This window comes from Acinonyx jubatus, chromosome A1 (genome assembly GCF_027475565.1).
Source record: "Acinonyx jubatus isolate Ajub_Pintada_27869175 chromosome A1, VMU_Ajub_asm_v1.0, whole genome shotgun sequence".
NCBI lineage: Eukaryota > Metazoa > Chordata > Mammalia > Carnivora > Felidae > Acinonyx > Acinonyx jubatus.
In genome coordinates this window covers 227,484,551-227,504,941 of record NC_069380.1, presented here as the reverse complement: position 1 = coordinate 227,504,941, position 20,391 = coordinate 227,484,551, and the positions used below count along the sequence as shown (strand labels likewise).

General features: G+C 44.2%; 1 protein-coding gene across 3 annotated transcripts in view; it reads right to left on the bottom strand.

Moving 5' to 3' along the window:
* Positions 1-20,391, bottom strand: part of CTNND2 (catenin delta 2) — a 933,243-nt gene that overhangs the window by 92,437 nt on the left and 820,415 nt on the right. For 2 of the 3 annotated variants that reach the window (XM_053202070.1, XM_053202077.1), the window contains exons 16-17: positions 9,883-9,957; positions 8,696-8,846 (exon numbers count right to left, since the gene is read on the bottom strand). In XM_053202070.1, the coding sequence (XP_053058045.1) occupies positions 8,696-8,846; positions 9,883-9,957 (226 nt within the window). The remainder of the gene's footprint in view (positions 1-8,695; positions 8,847-9,882; positions 9,958-20,391) is intronic. The other variant, XM_053202078.1, reaches the window with a different exon arrangement.

Below are 20,391 nucleotides of genomic sequence, written 5' to 3'. Positions count from 1 at the left end.
TTCTAATCCACTGTTTTTAGTATCAGCGAGTAAAAATATCAATTCTTTCCACGGGATCAAAAAAATCTTTTTTGAAGCAGGCAAGGGGGAAAGATGGTAGTCTACGTGTACAAGGAATACAACTTAAAAACACGACTCTGCTAAAACCTTCTTTTCTATTTTTAGATTCTCAAGATTCGGGGTTGTCAAGACATCCGTTTCATTTCTCATGTATTCTCTTCTTAAAATCATTTTCTCCTGAAACTGGTTGGCTAGGCATAACATGAATATCTAACTAGTCAGAGTAAAGTTAGGTGGGGTTTTTTCCCTCTTTTCTTCGAGGTCTTTAAGTAGAGGTTCTGAAATTCGGATCAACCACAAATTTCAGTCAGTTTTGCCTTTTCCCCACATGGAGTATTTCCAAGGGGTGAATCATTAAGTCTTGTTTAATAAAATAATTATTGGCTCTTCGATTTATTTACAACTCCCCTTCTAAGCAATTCTTATCTGCCAGGCGCAGACACCAAAATTCCCCAACAGGTGTCCAAAGTTAATTAACGAAGATTCTATGGCTCCACTGGAAAGGAGGGCAGCATTCACGAGATTAGGCTCTTGGGTTTGGGGGCTCTAACACAGGCACCTAATCTGAAGATACCAAGTTTTGGCCAAAGCACACAGCTTTCCTGCTGCCTAGAATTTGGCTTTGTGAAATCCAGTTATTAAAGAGCCGGCAAAGAGTGCTCCAATAAATCACCTTGTCTGGGAAACCAGGCTTCCTTTTAAAATGCTAATTGAAATTGCATGTGTTTTAATTAAAACAACATCTGCCAGGGTCTGAAGAAACACGTTTGAAAAGCAGAGAAGGTAGGTCTCTAAAACGTCCTCAAACCTACTCAACAAAGTGAAGCTCACACATTTCCAGGGATGAAAATAACGCACGGCCTTCCGGTTGCATGGCGGTCTCTAGAGCTTCTTGGTCTTTTCCTAGGCACAGGTGGGAGCACCCAGGGTCAAGAACAAGGGTAAAGAAGGCGCCCTCAGTGCTGTGCAATGACTGACCTGTGAGAGCGCTGCCCTCCGCAATGGGATGCCCATATCCCAGAACGTTCTGCCATATGCAAGCCATGTACATGAGATGAGAAAATAAAACACACACAGGCACGCACACACACACACACACACACACACACACACACACACTGACCCTACAGTTTTAGAGTTCTCTGTTCTCTAGTTTTGTCCTGTGGGTACCAAGTGATATTCTCAGTAACACAGGATGATGACCAAGATGTGTTTCAATCCTGAGCCAAAGAATTTCGATAAACTTTGAGTAATGACCTCCTGAGGAATATGTGGAATGCTTCTTGGAGATGGAGACCCTGATTCAGGTGTCTCTTTATTCCCCTGAGCATGTGCTCATGATTCGAGAATTGAATAAAAATGCATCCGGAAGTTTGGATGAAGATTGGTACTGCCAGCTCTGTAATTCCACGGATGCACATCTCAAAAAATTCAGCTGTGAGATCACTAAATGAAAGGAAATGTTTACAAAGCTATGCAGCATTCAGGACAGTATAGACACAACCAAGACTCCCACCCCCCACCCCACCCCTCCAGTTTTCCAAAAGAAAATACACTTCTCCCTAGGTAAAAATGTGGCATGTAGCGGTCATTCTATTGACAGAATTCACTAACTTTTCTTTCATTCAGTCTCTATTTCCACTTGAATGAAACTTTTTATGTTGTCCTTTAAATATGACCAGCAACCGCTGTCTATAAACAGCCTACGGTGGTCAGATAAAATCTTTCACCTGAATATTTCAACATTGTGGCAAGAAAGAAAAAAGATAGGAAGGGAATGCCTCCAGGCCTTTGACCCCCCCTTCCTGCAATGAATGAAAAGGATAATCTGAAAACCCCCAAAAGGGAAGAGAAACAACAATGGATTTACTGTTTAAAGAATAATTAACCCCTAGACAAGAAATCACCCTTATTTTGTTCATGATTTCACTAGTGTTAGAAAGCACGCGATGTCCACCACTAGGTATGTCTGGAGATTTGGGGCTCCCTTCTCATCCATCTCTCCTGGGGGTTACCTGTGTTTGGAGCCAGCACACTCCTTTGAGAAATGGTCCCTTCCCGACCCCAGAGAGAATCAAATTTTGTCTGTGCTCCTTGGAGCTTGGAACCGATCGAGAACGTATTGCTTAGACGGAGGCTCAGCGAGCTGATGAAGTGAGTAGAAGGTGAGTTGAATTAGAAGAATGGATCTGGTAATATGCATGGGCAGGGCCACCAGTCAAAGGAACATTCTTATAGATCATTCCAGATGTGGTGCCCCAACCATCCAAATGATAATAGAGGGAAACAGCTGTGCAAACCAGAGAGGATGAGGTGAAGGGCCGAGGCAAACTAGGGAAGAGCCAGGTTCACGAGGCAGTGGAAGGAGGGATGAAGAGGACCGGGAGGATGCTTCCGGATCCCAGCCCCGGCTCGCCTGCCGGAAAGTGTGACAAGAAGCCACTGCCTGGGAAGCCAAGGGAGGGTGCTCTGCCAGCTTTGCCAATACCACCCGCAGGGGTGGAGACAGTCTGCCAACACGATCTGGCAGTGATCAAGGCACACAGGGAAGACGTTACTATTTCCCACCCAATCATAAGCCTTTTCCAAGGAGGCAGCAGGATGAGTCTGAGTTTGACAAGAGTGCTGGATTTCAGGGAGCAGCTAAGCTGTCTCTCTTCCTATTCCCGAAAGCTGTGGGAAGAAGCTGAAACAGACATTTCCCCCACCCCTTCCTCTCTCTCTTTGGGATTCCCCATTCTCCAGATCATTCTTTAGAATACATACCAGTGTGTTTCACCCCTCAGTGCCTTATTTCAGCACATACGTACTGAGTGCCTGTTATGGGCGGAGCGAAGTGCTGGGCACTGTAGGACATGGAAATAAACATGGTACCCGATCCCTGCTTATCATCTCACTGGGGGATGATGCAGGGCATCTACACACGAAAACCTACCAGATACTGCGAACGTAAAACTGCACGATGGGAATCTAAGAAATCAGGTAGGTGCTGCCCCCCCTGTGCTCTGAATTCAAAGAGTGGCCTTCACTGGGAAGGTCACCCCGAGCTGAGCTTTGAATGGCGAGTGGGAAGTCTGTAGGTGCGTAAGCGGGAATAATGGCGCACAAACTGGTATGGCTGAAGAGTTCGTGAAAAAGCCATTAGAAATAAAAGGCAGCGGGGCGCCCGGGTGGCTCGGTCGGTTAAGCGTCCGACTTCGGCTCAGGTCATGATCTCGCGGCTCGTGAGTTCGAGCCCCGCGTCGGACTCTGTGCTGACAGCTCAGAGCCTGGAGCCTGTTTCAGATTCTGTGTCTCCCTCTCTCTCTCTGACCCTCCCCCGTTCATCCTCTGTCTCAAAAGTAAATAAACGTTAAAAAAAAATTAAAAAAAAAAAAAGAAATAAGAGGCAGTTTGCATGGGCACGGCCTTGTATGGGACACCGAGACATTCACAGACGAGATAATCTTGCCTGCTGGAAAACTCATTTGCAGTGTCCATGTTATACTAAGTAATGGTTTTGATGCAGTCTTGATTTTCTGTGCTGTCTGCAAATGTAGCAAAACAGAACAGCACACAGGATGAAATTACTCTCTTTGGGATTATTTTCCATGGACGGATAGCAGTGGCTTAATGACCAATGTTTGCCAGGTGACAGATAGCTCTCCTGTCTAGTGTTTATGTATGCTTAAAATTTTTCTTATTTTTTAAAATTTTTTTGAGTTCGCTTGTTTGTTGGCAGAGAAGGTAGGGGTTTGGCTAAAATAAATATTGGCCATCTTTATCAGGACCTGACAATGTGCTGAAATGGATGGCATTTTGTTATATTTGTTAAAGGGACACAATATTGTTTACTCTTTTCACTGAAGGTAACTATTACCATTCTTTAAAAAAAAACAAAACAAAACCTTTCTGAATGATGAAAGAACACTTCACTCAGAAGGATAATTACCATTTTTGGAAGGCGGCCAAGAAATGTATGCGTGTCTACTAATCTGGACTACTGCCCCATGACATCATTCAGAAGGACACGAAGGTCTATCTATAGACAGAGAGAGCTAAGTAGATATACCTAATGCCCAGTGTCAGAGACAGACTCAGAATCACGAAAACCCAAAAACGGGAAGAGGCCATTCCTTTTAGATGATCCTCATTAGAGCTGAGGGGGTAGGAGGGCCATCGTCCAATAGTTTGTTGGGTGTTTTCCCAGAAATGGGAGTCCCTGAAGACGAAGCATTCCTCAACCGAAATGTGGTAGCAGCTCCTCCCCCCACTCTAACTAAAAGAACCATCTACAAAGAGCTAAACTGAAACCCCAGAACCAGCGATGGGAAAAACAGTGTTTCTTCGGGAATTCTGAACATCTTCATACATCTAGTAAGTTTTAGGAGGAAAATGAACTAGATTTTTAAAACGATTCTCTTTATTAATATAAAATGTTTTTCTTTAAAGTTTAATTTGCATACTTAAGGTTTTGCTGATTTGGGGTTCATTTTAAGACGATGGCCAGACACGGGTGCCTGGGTGGCTTAATCTTGGTTGAGCGTCCAACTCTTGATTTCAGCTCAGGTCATGATTCCGGGATCGTGGGATCAAGCTCCGTATCGGGTTCCACGCTTAGTGTGAAGGCTGCTGAAGGTTCTCTCTCTTTCTCCCTCTGCCCCTCTCCCCCACTCATGTGCTCTCTCTCTCTCATAAAGAATAAAAATTTTAAAGACGCTAAAAAAAAAGATGATGGCCAGACAGGAAAAATTTTACTTTTGTCATTTATTTAGCAAAATTTTATCAAGTCCTACAATGGATCCAGGTGCCCCTCTAGGCTCATGGGCCACCCCAGGGAACCAATAAGACAGAGCTTCTTGCCCTTAGTGGGCAAATGTTCCGGTGGCAGGGAGATGGACGAAAAACAAGATGAAGAAGTGTTATGCTATATATTAGAAGGTGACTCGTGCTGTGGAGAGAAGCAAAGTGGGGAAGGGGGTGAGATTTGAGAATAGTGGCCAGAAAAGGTTCTACCGGAAAGGAATGCCTGACTGGGATGAGGGAAGAAGCACATGGGCACTTGGAGAATGAGGAATGCAGGCAGAGGGAGCAGCATGTTCATCCTAAGGCAGGATCATGGCTCATGTGAACCACATGTGAACCAGTGACCACAGCATGTTAGTAACAGCGAGAGGGGAAAAGGTGAGTGTGGAGGGGAACCAGAGGGCTGGATTATGTACTGCTATATGTGCCTGATGAAGATTTCACTTCCACTGAGGAGGACAGGACAGGTGACAAGCTCTGGTTAAGGTTTTAACAGGGCCACTTTGGCTGCTGTGTTGAGAGTGGATGGTAGGGGGCGACGGCAGAGGCAGGTGCCATGGTAATAACCAGGTAGGTGACCTATGGTGGGAGTTTGGGGAAAAGAGCAATGAGGGTGAGAAGTGTCAGGTCCTGGAAGAACGTAGAAGAATGATCAGATTTGCTGACGGACCAGGCATAGGGACTGAAGAGTCAAAGGGCACCGCCAGGTGCCTCTCCTGGACCTCGGCAAGGACAAACCGACATTTGCTGTTGGGAATGACTGAGGAGGGACTGTGGTTAGGGGGAAAGGTAAGGAACTCAGGTCTGGAGATGTATCTGGATGCCTGCTGGACAGCCAATGGAGACGGGGGACAGACAGCTAGACCCAGAGATGTGGGACTCGCACCAGAGATACCCATCTGAGCGTCATCGGAATATAGATCTTCGACACCATGAAACTACAAAACCACCAAAGCGTTGACTGAGAAGTGACAGAAAAGAGAAGTCCAAGTTCAACTCTTGCCCTTTGTTGCTGTTCTTTGTTCAAAGTCACTGCAACTTTCTTTTCAATGCACAAAATTCTGTATAGCGTTTCCTATAAAAATCACTACTGTGATACAGTATTTAAAGTCAAAGAGCTGGCAGAGGTCACATTTCCATTCTTCTACATGGAATACACAGGTGTGTTGTTGGTTTTTTTTCTTTTCTTTTTGTTGTTGTTGTTGTTAAATTCTGCTTTTCTCATTCGAGAAAAAAAGTTATTGATTCCATAAAGCCAGTGACTTGGATATTTTCACTTCTATTTTTAAGTGACTGGCTCCCTTTCCTGGCTGGTGACATTTGATAGTAAAAGCTTAATTTAACATGGGCAATATGGAGCTCCAAATGTTCCTGCCTCAGAGAGAGTCCCGAATAACGGGCTTCTGAGAAAGAAGAGGTGTCTGGAAGCTAGAAAACCAATCAATAGTTCCCTATTTTGTTATATTTTAATCCAGCAAAAGAAATAAAACACGCAGACATACAAGACCTAGTAGTTAGTATCCAGGCAGCGGACTGATTAGCTATTGATTTTTCCTCCATTTTACACAGGAGCGACAAGATCTTATCAGAAGCCCCAGCTCTGTCCCGTCTGAAACAACTCCATAAGGAAAGGAAGAGCAGATATGCAGCGGGTAACCTTCTGAGTTAATGGCCTAATTTAAATATACAAAATCCACAGCGACACTTAAGTTCTTTTCAAACTAACTATAAATATCAAATTGAGGGACGCCTGGGTGGCGCAGTCGGTTGAGTGTCCGACTTCAGCCAGGTCACGATCTCGCGGTCCGTGAGTTCGAGCCCCGCGTCGGGCTCTGGGCTGATGGCTCAGAGCCTGGAGCCTGTTTCCGATTCTGTGTCTCCCTCTCTCTCTGCCCCTCCCCCGTTCATGCTCTGTCTCTCTCTGTCCCAAAAATAAATAAACGTTGAAAAAAAAAATCAAATTGTGAGTCTAATTTTCATGATTTATAACATAGTGCGAGCTTAAAAAGATACTTGCATTTATTAGGCAAAGATTTGAAGTCTTTTTTCCCTGTAAATAAATAATGGACAAAGGTCCACAAATACTTTTGATTTTATTGGAGGATATGATGGGTATTACGAAACGGCACGAAAAAAGTATCTGGTTTCCCGATCACAAAGGGCTTGGAACGCCATGCTCAGGAATGAGGACAGCACAAATAGACCCATGTCTCTATGTGAAATTTGTGTATGACATTTAGACCCACGCCTGGGACCCCAACTGTCCCAGGAATGGAAACTCGACCCTCTGCCCACGCTCACTCACTTTCTCCCTTTCCCCTGGCCCAGAGTCGGTACCATGTGAATCTTTGGCATGGTGGCTGGTCCAGCTCCCTGCTACCCAAACTCCAGTGACACCTGTTACCTGCACGGAGGCTTGCCAGGCTTCATGAGGCATTGACCAAAGACCCTACTGGAATCCCCTCTTTAATCTCAGATGCTCTAGCAGGAATACATTGTGCGGAGGCTTGTGTCTCTTCTGGGGGAGGGAGTTCTCCTGGTTCACCACTCCTCCAGGCATCCATCGGCCTTGGCCTGGGATCTTCCTACCTGCAGAGGGGAGGAACCAGGAGGCCTCTCCCACTTGGGCTCCTACCACACTCTGCCCCAGACACAAGCGGCCCCTTGAAGACCCTGAACTCACCACCCAGCTCCCAGCTCCCCCACCATTTGCCCTTCCCCCTAAATGTCCACAAGACCTACTCTCACCTCCTTCAAGTTTTTGCTCAGATGTAACCTTCCCACGACTACCTTGACTTTGACCTTCCACTTAAAATCACAACCCCTTATGCTGAGTGGAAGAAGCCAGACGCAAAAGCTCACATACGATATGACTCCATTTACATGAAATAGGCAGAACTGGGACGTCTGCAGAGACAGAAAGGAGACTGTGGCTGCCAGGGTCTTGGAGGACGGAAAACGCCGGTGCCTACTTAACGGCTACAGGGTTTTCTTTAGGGTGGTGAAAAGGCTTTGGAATTTGACAGATATGGTAGTTGTACGACATTATGAAAATACTAAATGCCACGGTAATGGTAAACTCTGAAGGGGTTAATACAATGTTATGTGAATCTCACCTCGATGAAAAAAAACACCGCCTCACAATGATGGTTTCCTTTACCCCATGTAAGGTTTCTAACATACCGTCAAGTTCCTGCGAATGTATATTTTATTCGATGCGTCTCTCCCTTCTCCCAAATATAAACCCCACAAGGGTGAGCCTTCCTGTCTGTTGTGCTCACTGATAAAATCTCCGAGCCTAGAACAGGCCTGGAACAAAGCAGGTCAGGGATAAACATCTGTCGAATAAATAGATGAATATACGATCTCCTTAATGCTTCATTAATAAAAGATCTCCCCTATTTCTTGAGTACCGAATTAGAGGAAGAGGAGTCTTTTACAAATAGGATTAAAGGGCCAGTATGCTCTAATCCAAAACAGATCTTCAAACAGATAGGGGAAGAGATGTGGCGTGCAGCCATTAGAGTCCCAGGTCACCACGTGGAAAGCAAACAAACAACCAGACAGAGACGTAGAGGCTCAGGACAGTGGTATCCAGTGCCGAGCACTGTGGTCGTTTTTAAGTTGCAAGGATTAGGAATGTCAACATACATTGCATTTTCCTGTAAATTCTAAAAGAGAAATCAGCTCACTGCATTTAAAGAAGGTGGCCAGCTGACAAAACGTGACCTCTAATAAATGCACTGTGTTTTGCACGTGCGGTTGTCTTGCCTATGGATTCGGCCACATGCACCTGCCAGGAAATGTTTTCATTTAGATTCTGAGACACTGTGAATTGCAGAGAACGTACCAATGAGCTCCTTGTTTCTGACGTCCAAGGCCATGTTCCGGAGTGCCGTGGCCACCGCGCACACCACACGGTCGTTATCTATTCGGAGCAGCTCCACGAGGATAGGCAGGCCTTTCTCTTTTCGGACAGCAGCTCGGATATATACTGACCACTGCAACGAGAAGGAAGGCCAAGGCGTTAGAAGCGGAGGTGGAAAACCCTAGAAGCTAACAGCACATGCAGGCTTTCAGACGGCTGCTTTATAGGAGCCAAAAAGGATGAATTATCACGACCTGGTTGTAGAATGGGCTGAATGCGGTAGGCATGTACTGAAATGTCTTAACTTTATTTTCTGCCTTCAGTATATGCAAGAGGTTTTGGGGTTAATCAGTTATTGCCACGCTTATTTCTCTGATGCTGGCATTTGCAGTCCTTGACTTGGGCAAGCCACTTGATGCTTTAAGATGCGGAGGGCTAGGACAGGAAGGGCTAGGACAGGAAATGCTAGGACAGGAAGGGTGGGCTGGTTTTTTGGTGTTAGGAGGAATAAAAAAGAACTCCAGAAAAGGTAAAAATGATAAAAAGTTGAGGACAGGTCATTTTTTTAAGAGACCTGCATTTGGAGGTGGGGCACGCAGGTGGGTTGGTGAACATACGGTCACTAAATTGTTGGCTGAATAATAAAAAGTCAATGAGTCAGAAAAAGGTAAGGGTGAGGAGAGGTAAACATGACACTTAAAGTCAAGAGTAAAAACCGTCAGATTTTAAAGAAAACATTTGGATCAAAATGTATTATGTCTGGGGCCGTTATTCAATGTCCATTTCATAAAGTAAGACATACAGTTTGTTTTGGATTGGTGGTTGTCGGCTTTAATGGAACACACCTACTTTTTATCTGAAACGTATTTGCAACTTCAGGATGATAAAGCATTCAGATTCATTTAACGGAATGCAGGGAGGTCCACGTTTTCCGGACATTCACATATATACTTCTTATTGTTGTACAGTACTCCAGAGAAGAGTGTGCACAATAAAAACCAAGCAATGTAAGGGTTTAAGAAAATGGCATTCATGACATGAAGTTCTGGATTCTGTGGCAGAGTCCTTCAGGGAACCACCAAAGGTGGGACCGAGTCCCCACCCCTCCCCCACCAGGCCCTTCCATCCCCCATTCCCATCAGGGCAGGCACCCCAGAGCTGGCTCTCACCTGTGGCAGGCAGGGAGCCCCCTCTGGCAGTGAACGTAGGGCATACGCCATGCCTGCCACATCCTCAGCCCAGCCCTGCATGAAATATGAGATTAAAAAACACACACAACTTCATCCTGTCCTACGTCAGAAGTCACATTCACATAGTTTCTTATCACCGTCAACTCACACTGTATGGTTTTTCTCCTGCCCCCACTCTGTCCTTCAAGCTCTAGGAAGCCTGAGGGGCTTGGGGAAACAGACTGAATTCAATAAAGCATCTTTTGATTGCAATGGACTGGTCCACAGCCCCACTCTCAGGGAGCAAAGAAATCAACAGTCAGAAATCCTTAGACATACAAAAATCTCAAGGTTTGGAAACTTCTCACTGAAATTTGGGTGTCTGGATGGGATATCCCTTCTGAGGGAGGGAGGCCCCTCGTGAAGACAGTACAAAACCACTTCGTGTCATCAGAAATTTCACTTGCAATGTGACATGCTGAGATATGCTTTTCATCCACTTCCTCCACTACCTGTGAACCTTCTTGTCTCCAGTGCCCGGAAAAGACTAGAAACCTGAGCTTATGCAGCCCACTCATTGTTGGCTTTCTTCCCTAAAACTAAGAAGAGAAGCTAGAAAAAAGAAGAAAACGGAAATCAGATGTAGGGTCAATGTCTACGTATTATAAGATGAACGTCAACGATAAACTTTACTGCTGGGGTGATATTCTGGACCTTTTAAGACACCACAGGGAATGTTCTCAGTCACTTAAGCAGGCTGAAGCATAAGCCCTAAAGATGACCTCTTTGGCACCTGTTTCTAGGCCCAGGATGCTGGCTCATATATTACTGATCTCTCTTAGTTCCCCAAGGCCCTGGGGGGTTGGCATTAGCATTCTTATTTTACGGATGGGGAAATCTAGACACAAAGATGTCAAATACCCTGCCTACGGGGGCCACCTGAGCCTGGTCCTGTTACTCTACATCTGCTTCTCTTTATGATGCCGCCGATACTTCCTCCTCTGCCATCACCTCTCTCTCACCTGATCCCCTGTGCTCAGTCTCCCAGACACTGCCTCGCCCTCTCCTTCATCCTTCCAAACGTAGACAGAGGGGAACCTGGCCATATCTGAAATGAGCCAAGAAAGGAAGGCTTGGACTTTGTTTTTTCTTCTTAGAAGTTCAGCTATTACATCCCTCCCATGTTGGATGGAAAGATGATCTGGTGTTTGGAAAATAATGACAATCCTTAAGCCTTCCTGGGAAGTGATTTTGGAGTAGCAAAAAATGGCTATAGATAGCCCCAAACGTGTCTGAGTTACAGATATGCCTCTTTGGCATGGGAAAATGGTCAACAACAGTGGTATGTTCTCCCTAAGTGAAAAGAGATAATCAGATAATGGATTTGACCTTACATTATTGATACACAGAAAAGAACTTTTATTTTGACACTTTTAGTTCTGTGTGCTTGCACATACAGTTGACCCTTGAACAACACGGGATTTGGGGCACTGACCCCTATGTGGTCAAAAATCTGCATAAAACTTTTGACTCGCCCAAAACGTAACAGGCTGCTGCTGACCTAAAGCCTTACCAACAAGACAAACAGTAGATTAACACACAGGTTGTATGTTACATGTATTTATACTGTACTTTTTTTATAAGAACGTAAGCTTAAGAAAGGATATTATTCAGAAAATCATAAGGCAGAGAAAATACATTTATAGTACTGATGTATTTATTGAAAAAAGTCCATGATTAAGTGGAGGTGCATAGTCCAAACTCATATTGTTGAAGAGTCAACTGTATATGAAAAATTCTCAATATTAGTTCCATACAAGATGACTCAGAATACGTTATTTACATTCCACTCAAGAGATGTTGCAAGTTTCCACAAGTTTTATTGATGTGCAAAGTGACACGACAGTGATGGTTTCTACGTAGTAATCAGTCTTGGAGTAGATCACGTGTAAGCCACGTATGTAACCTGTATGAAACCCAGCAGAAGGAGTAAAAGAGTGCAGGGGTGGAAAGAGGGAAAGGAATTCAGTAACTGGGGAATGTTTCACAGGTGCACTCAACACAGAAACATGAAGCTCGTTTAGAGGTTTTCTGGAAAAGAAGGGAGTTGCCTTGAAAAGCATGGCAGCCTCTGTTGTGCTTAGAAAGGTGTGCGGGTTGCCAAAAGTTTGGTGATAGGAACAAAGTAGGAGTACCACTGGCATAAAAACAGCTGAACAAGAGAGAAAAATGCTTCATAACTCACTGTGGCTGAGTGGCTCTTTGGGTGGAACCTTAACTTCCCGTAAACGGAATACGAGAGCACTGTGCACAGAGCACGTCAGTGTAGAGGGAAGGGCATGGACCAGGATGCCTTTAAGAAAAGTGGTCCATGAACTGAAGAGACGATGCTTGATGATTCAAAGAGAGAAGAAGGAAGAGGGGAAGGAAGGGGAGGAGGAAGGGGAGGGGGGAGAATGACAAGAAAGATGGAAGAGGAGGAGAAAGACGAGGAGAAGGATCCGGTCCAGGAGAAAAGAGCACAGATATGTTTCAAACTCTTCTTGGTGAGATGCTTTCCCAGTGATGATCCCAGGAGAGCCACGAGTCCTCAAAAACAAACTTAACACTTCAATCAACTGTCAGGCACTGCTCTAATGTCTTTATATATATTAACTCATTTAATCCCCATCTCTACCCTATGCAGTAGCCACTATGGTAACTTCCACTTTACAGATGAGGCAAGGGAGCCACAGCAAGGCTTCTCAGCCTGCAGACGCTTGGGCAGGTCTTGAACCCAGGGAGCGCTGCGCCAGAGTTGGTGGGCTTGGCCTCCATTCTCATCTGCCTCTCAGAAAGACATCTGCACTCATGGTTGATATAATCCTTACAAATGTACCAATTAATCTTGGTTTAATAGGGGATGCTATTACTTAGGACTTGCAATAAATAGCCCATCTGGCACTCTTCGAAACTCCTGAGTTAAAGACCCTTCAAGTGCTATGAGTGGAACTACTGGGCATTTCAACCCTGTCTTGAGAACAGCCTGTCCAGATTTAGCAGATCTGATACAAGAAGTTGCATATGATTGGAATGGCAAAGAGAAAGGCCTCGTTTGTGTCAGGAAAGGATGCTTCTGTGCATGTGATGTGACAGCAATTCAAACCACCGAATGCTCTTCCTTCTCCTCCTTGCTTACGGCTCTCCCTGAAGACAGGTCCGCCATTATTTGACCCAGGTGTTCTCAGGATGGGACAGAGCATAAAGCAGAGAATGTTGACTTTAAGGGTGGAAGGCACAGATGTAGGTAAAAGGTTGGGACATATCTGGAAGGGGATGAGAATAGGCAGAAGACAATTTGGCCTCTCCTCAGGCAACACGGAGCCTCCAAGTCATGGAGAGAAAGGGTCCGGGTTGGAGAGGAAGCAGGAGGTGTGAGAGCATTGTGGGGGCTGCCACCAGATGCGCCCCCAGACAAGTCGTGCTCTGTGTGAGGAGCTGACAAAGATCCCTGGAAGATGAGAGCTGAGAAGACCGAGGCTGTGCTGCCCACCCTGCTCACGGCAGTGTCTGTTCAAGAACCAGCGAAGTCCCTGCATCATCATGGAGCAGCGGCCACAGAGCCACCAGCAACAGACTTGGGGGGCAGGAAAGGGCTCCTGTGGCTCCAGTGTGGCATAGAATAGCCTCTGAGCATTTCTGTTGTCTCCAGTGGGTGGGCCATGTAAGTCAGCTGAGGAGGAAAGGCTGAGGACCCAGGGCTGCAGAGGGGGGTTAGTCGGCCAGGAGGAGAGGACACATCAGAACAGTAGGTGTGGACAGTGCTTGCCTGGGTTAAGGAGTGGATGTGGCTGCGTCTCAGGGGAGCTTACAGGTTGTGGCTATATCTCAGGGGAGCTTAATAGTTATGGGGGGGTGGGGCGGTGTGGGCCAGAAGAGAACCTTGGACCAGAGAGAGTCCTATCACCAATTATCATATCCCGTCTGAGAGCCCAACAGGACAAGGAAGTTTGTCCTGGGCAAGAGCAGCTTAGGACAGAGATGATGCCACACTGAAAACAGACACCCAATCCCTGTCCCCTGCAGGGATATTTCTGTAAGAACCCCACCCCCCCAAGTTTAGCATCAACTGCAGGGGGCAGGAGAGGATGAAGGCTGACAAACATAAATATGGCCAAGTGTTAAGCCTGAAGAGACTGAAAGATAGCTGCATTTTATTGAGTTTACCTAGAAAGGTCTAGATTATTTTCTTTTCTTCCCATTTTGCATTGGACACAATGCAAGTGCAGAGATGAAACCAAACTGAACTACACAAAATAAAGAAAATTACATGAGTTTTTGTTCCATAATGTTCCTCACTATCCCCATGGAGGATTTGGTAATAAAGTGAAGATAGGAGCGTCTCGGTGGCTCAGTGGGTTAAGCGTCGGACTTCGGCTCAGGTCATGATCTCACGGTTCGTGAGTTCGAGCCCTGCATCAGGCTCTGTGCTGACAGCTTCAGCCTGGAGCCTGCTGCCCAATCTGTGTCTCCCTCTCTCTCTGCCCCTCCCCAGCTCGTGCTCTGTCTCTCTCTCAAAAATAAATAAAAATATTTAAAAAATAAAGTGAGAAGAATGCTTTTTAACCCTTTCCACTCAGGCTACCTCAATCTGATGTGGATTCTCAGAAGCTTCACTTTTCAAATTCTCAGCCCAGCCATAAACAGGATTGATGGCTACAATTTTTCCAAAAATTTCTCCCCTGCTTAAGCCCTGGTTAAGGCTTACTTATGTTCCTAAAAGAAGATCAACACTGTAATTTAACTAGCTTTTCCCTCTTGAAATCCTAATAGTGTGCTAAATAAGTAGAGATAGTGGTTTTTTTTTTTTTTTTGGTACTTAATATTCTATTAAGAGGCTGAACCCATGATGGTGCTAAACTTCTGACTTTGTTGATTAATATCTCTATCCACATTAAATATTAATATTTTTGATGAATATCTTACAAGTTCTCCTGCTTTAGAAGCACAGTCAGCGATTAAATGGTTTTCTGTTGCGTGACGGTTTCCCCGTTGAATTCCTTTATCAAATTCCCTACGTTTCCTTTTGATATGGTAAAGAAAAGTCACGTTTTCAAACCAAATCCTTCCAAACATAATTTCACCTTTCAGATGCATTTTGGCATCGTCCAGTGTCACAGGACCACAATGTGCTAAAATCTGACAGCTGTAAATTGAATAAGTTGCAATGAATTTTGCACAGATTCCACGAGACTTTGAAATTTGTTTCTGAATTCACTTATGATGCTATGTTATTTACCGCAGTCCTTCATTCTCGCGATATGAGGGCAGAAAGTATCAAAAAAATTCTCCTTCTTCCGTCTCATTCTAACTGACAGTTTACTATAAAAAGAATGTTCAAAATACTCAGAAACTGTGTGGCTTTTGTTGCATGCGTCACATTATTCTCTCTAGTGTGGATTTCTACCTGGATTACCATGCTCATACAGGACTGTGGCTGGTGATCACAACAGGATTTATGAAGCAGCTGGTAACCTCAACCACAAGGCCCTCAAATGCTGGGGTTCGGCTGCGGTGGAGACAGGACATAGGTGTCCCCTGTTTAAATTCAGATCTTGTTGCAGGATTACATGTTTTTGTTTTCAAAGTCCATTTTAAAAAGTTGTATCTGTAATGAAGAGGGCTAGCGAGGAACTCCCTTGTGCCGTTAAACCAATAAATCAGTTTAATAAATAAAATGTTTAATTAAGGTCATGGCAGCTATTGCATACGTAAAGCGTTTGTTTGTATTTTTAAAACGTAAGTCAGGTTAGTGCAAAGACTGAATTTTACTGCAAGTGTTTATGCGATGCTGAAAATTGAAGTGCAAGCAAGAGAATTTCCTGGCGGGGGCGGGGGAAGCATGTAGATATGCTTTTGTGGTAAGAACAAATAAAGAAGGTCAAGCTCACATAAAAGCCATGGAGAAGACGCATTCACTCGACTGACAGTAACAAGTACACCTGTCCCCCTACCTCTCAGGCCGTCTCCAGGATCAGCAATTCTCAATGAAAAAACATACCTTTAACAATGGGCCTTTCTGAACACAGAGAGTCTTTTTTGGTGACTGTTATCAAATATGTCTTCACTGTGTGCAAATGGTATTTAGAAATGCCTTCTGGGCCACAAAATGTGACGCTGTTAGATCACAGGTGTGGTGTGTCTGAGAGGACGGATGCCACAGATCTTATTCTAAGAGTCTGGCACGTTCTCTAGTGACAGGGCTGTGTAAACATCCCACTGGGAAGGGGATATGGACAAGAATGAGTGTTCAAGTGAATCTGCTTCCTCCCCTGCTTTTTTGACAGCAAAGATGGTGACTGGGAAGTGTAGGCAGGGAGAACTCAGGGATTCTTTATTCAATATAACAAAATAAAAGTAATTTAATTGTTCCTCATCCTCACTTATTAGATGCTAAATCAGAAAGCTTTTCCTTTATTGCATCCTTCTTTTTTTTCTTTATAAACATGGTGATTCATGGGGAGAGGGAGTTACATCTCATATTTTTCTCTTGGATCCAGAAAACATATTATTCGGGGGACATGAAGCACAGTCTGGAGGGACTGTGCTGATACAAACCCTCTCCGTCTTGCAAATACAAGGCACACCTTTGGTTGAAGACCTGGCTAGTAAGGTACCTAAAGTGCCATTGGTTTTTACCAAGATGTTAACAGTTTTATTTTGTAACATAAATTGAATATATTACCAAATCTCTGTCCCTTCAGAATGAAGAATTTTACTCTTTTTGAATCTGGATTCAGATTACTTTATGACTGGGAATTGGTTTTCACTGTCAGGGGCCTATGAATGTAGAGAAAGCATGTGTCTACTGGAGGCTAGGAGTTGAGCCCAGATTATGCGAGAGGGACACACATGTAAGATCTTGACTCTCGTAAGGGAACATTTCTGGTTGTGGGTTTGTGTTTTTTTTTCCACTTCTTGCTGGTAGATGGTGACCACAAGAGTAGCCTTGGAAGGCACGTGTTGAAGATGGCAGAACGGCTGTTGTGAGGCGGGGTGAATTAATTCCTGGAGGGGAGCTTCCCTCTTCACACACCTGCCCATACCTGTTACATCAGAGAAGATAACTTCTGTCTTCTATCTTGAATTAGCCCTTGCGTATTTGGGACCTCTTTGCTATGGCGTTGGCATCCTTCTTAAAGGAGATCTGCTAGTGTATTACAGTGAACTCTAATCATGGACTCCTAGCCCTAAGGTGTTAGCTAGTGACGTTGGCAGTGTACTTCCTCATTCCTGACCTCTTCCTTGTAAAACCGACTCCAGGAACACTCTTGTGCCTAGTGCAGACATACACCTTTGTGTATACGTTCCTACCATAGCATCCACAATGGGTTTTGAACTTCTCGTTTACATGTTTATTATACTGGAAGGTACCAGGGGGAAGGTACCAAGTCAAACTCAGCTTCCTGTTTCAAGTGTCTTCCAACTAACGGCTCACAATCGGAGAGTAAAAAAGTGTTTACCTGATGAAAGATCATATTAGGTTAATTTTTAGAATCTAGTGGTTATTATTTAAGAATAGCACTCTCCACTGAAAGGAACTAATAAAAAGGATCAAAGCTACCACAATTTTTGAAAGGGCCAGCAAGTTGCAGCCACTTCCACAGAAACACTGTTAGGGCTTAAAGTGCTCACATGCTCCTTTACTGGTCTTTTCTAAAGCCAAACTAATCCCTTAATCCTGTGGTCCCTGTGTGTGGGGTTAGACCCTGACACGGGGCCGATGAATACTTGCTTATCCTCTGGACTGGAAGAACAGAATACCGAGTGGCAAGACCTGAGCCCCACAGCTCTGATGATGCAAGAACAGTTAACCTGAAGTTTTTGTTTGAATTCCCACTGACCCACCTGCTCAGATAATTAATAATGCCAGTTCCCAGGTTAGCCCATGTCTTAAACTGTGCTCAAATGGGGATTAGGTTCCTGATCGTGTTACAACTGTCCTAGGTATAATCTGTGCCCCTGGGGTTCCTTTAAGAGCAGGTTGTGCCTGGTAGATACCGAACCAGAATCAGTTTTATATGTAATTGGCCCCGGCAGATTCAGAATGTTGCTTCACTGTCTTCTCATTGTCATTGTTGCTGATGAGAAATCAGCTGTCACTCTTCTCTTTGTAAGGACAAGTCTTTTTTTCTTCTAGCTGCCTTTTTTTTTTAATAAGTCATAATTTTTTGTGTGTGTGCAGTTGACACACAATGTTACTCTCCAGCTGATTTTAAGATGTTCTGTTTACTACTGATTTTGATCAATTTGACTGATGCACCTTAGTACGGTTCCTTTATGCTTCTGCTTGGGTTTTCTTGAACTGCTTGGATCTGGGAGTTTAGGGTTTTCATTACATTTGGGAAATTGTCAGGTATTATTTCTCCAAATATTTTTGTTCTCTTATCTTTCTCCTTTCTCTCTCCTTTCCTTTGGGATTTTTTTTTTAAGAATTTTTTTTTTTACCTTTATCTGAGAGACTGAAAGAGAGTGTGGGCAGAGAGGGATTGAGAGAGAATTCCAAGCAGGCTATGTGCTCTCATCACAGGACCTGACAAGGGGCTCGATCTCACAAACTGTGAGACCATGACCTGAGCTGAAATCAGGAGTCAGATGCTTAACCAACTAAGTCACCCAGGCACCCCACCTTTGAGGATTCTAATTACATGTGTATCAGGCCACTTGAGGCTCATTGATAATTTATGGGTTTTTTTTTCTTTGTGTTTCATTTTGGGTAGTTTCTGTTCAGGTTGTAAATCTTTTTCTTCTGCAATAGCTAACCTTCCTATTATCCCATCCCATCCCATGTGTTTTTTATTTCATACATTGTATTTACAACTCTAGAGGTTTTATTTGAGTCTTACTTACTTTCCATGTTCTAATTAACTTCTTGAACACAGGGAACACAGTTGATAGCAACTGCTTGTCCGCTAATGTTAACTTCTGTGTCCGTTCTGAGTCGCTTTTGAATGATTAATGTTTCTCCTTATTATGAACTACATTCTCCTCTTTATTTGGTTGTAAGCTTATTTTCAACTAAGATGCCAGACATTCTTCATTTTAATCTGCTGGATGCTGCATGCTTTTTGTATTCCTACAGATATTTTTAAGCATTGTTCTAGGATTCAGTTAATGTGGAAACTATTGCTACTTTTGGATCTTACTTTTAAGATTTTATAGGAGAGACCAGGTCATATTTAGTCCAGGGCTAATTATATGCTTAGTATCAGGAGACAAGACCCTCCTGAGCACATACCCAGTGGCCCATGAAGTACGAGGTTTTCCTGTCTGGCTCTTCGTTAGGCACACTATACCCATCCCTGTGTGAGTCGAGTTTAATTCTCCCTAATTGCACGAGCTTCTTTCCTCTGCTTTGGGCATTTACCTCACATGCATTCACTGATAGTTCCCTGCTGAATATTTGAGGGGAATCCTCTGTGTGTGGCTTTCTCCTGTCTGGAACTCTGTCCTATGAACACCAGGTGCCCTGTCTCCCCAGATTCCCAGCTCCGTCTCCTAGGCTCAGTGTCTGCTGAGCTCCTCTGGAGTTCCCAGGTCTTGGGCCATGGTCTGCAGACTCCCAAGGCAGTGTGCTGGAGCAATCGGAGGGCTCACCTTGCTTGTTTTCTGTCTCTCCTAGATCACTGTCCTTCACTGACTAATGCTTGGTGTCTTAAAAACCATTGTTTGTTATATTTCTCTAGATTATTTGTTGTTGTTGTTGTTATTCTTCCTTAAAGGTAGGTAAACCTGGACCTTGTCACTTCATCTGGGCATCTTGGCTGGAAGTCCCCCCAGGTGTAGTTGTTTCTATAACTCACGGCTTTGGAAATCAGATCGTTCAATGACGATGACGAAAGTAATGCCAAACTCCCAAGAGCCAGGTTTACTCTATAGTGGATTTGGATGTATATGGCACTCACAAGACAAGTGCAGTCCTTGCTATCAGGACTAGCTACTGGGGTCTTGTGGGGAAGAAATCACTAAGTCATATGTGATTAAGGCCAGTGACTTGGTTATGACCTAGATCCTCTCCATCTCCTCCTCCTTAGGTTGGGCCCATCCTTGTCCTACCTCAGGCTGGTCATCATGTCCAACTGAATGTGTTGTCTCTAGGAGCCTGTTGATTGGGCAGGATCTTCAGATAACCTCTGTGTTTATTCTGACCCAATTCCTACCTCCTAGGCATCATGCTTCATGCACCATTTTCAAAACTTTGTTTCTTTTTATTTAAACTTTATGCTTCACATCACATCATTAACTAGAATAAGACAATTGTCAAACCATGGTTTCTACTTTTATTTGCTGTACTCCACTGATGCCTGGGTTCACTTTTACATGGTACTCCAACTGCTAAGCTCCACTTAATTCACTGTCCTTGTCAAGGCTGTTGCCCCTGACTCTAGGGACAAGTCTCAAATTTCCCAGTTCTCTTATTTTTTATTCATTTTGGCCACATGGCCAGAGATTCTGTTTCTTTCTTCACTA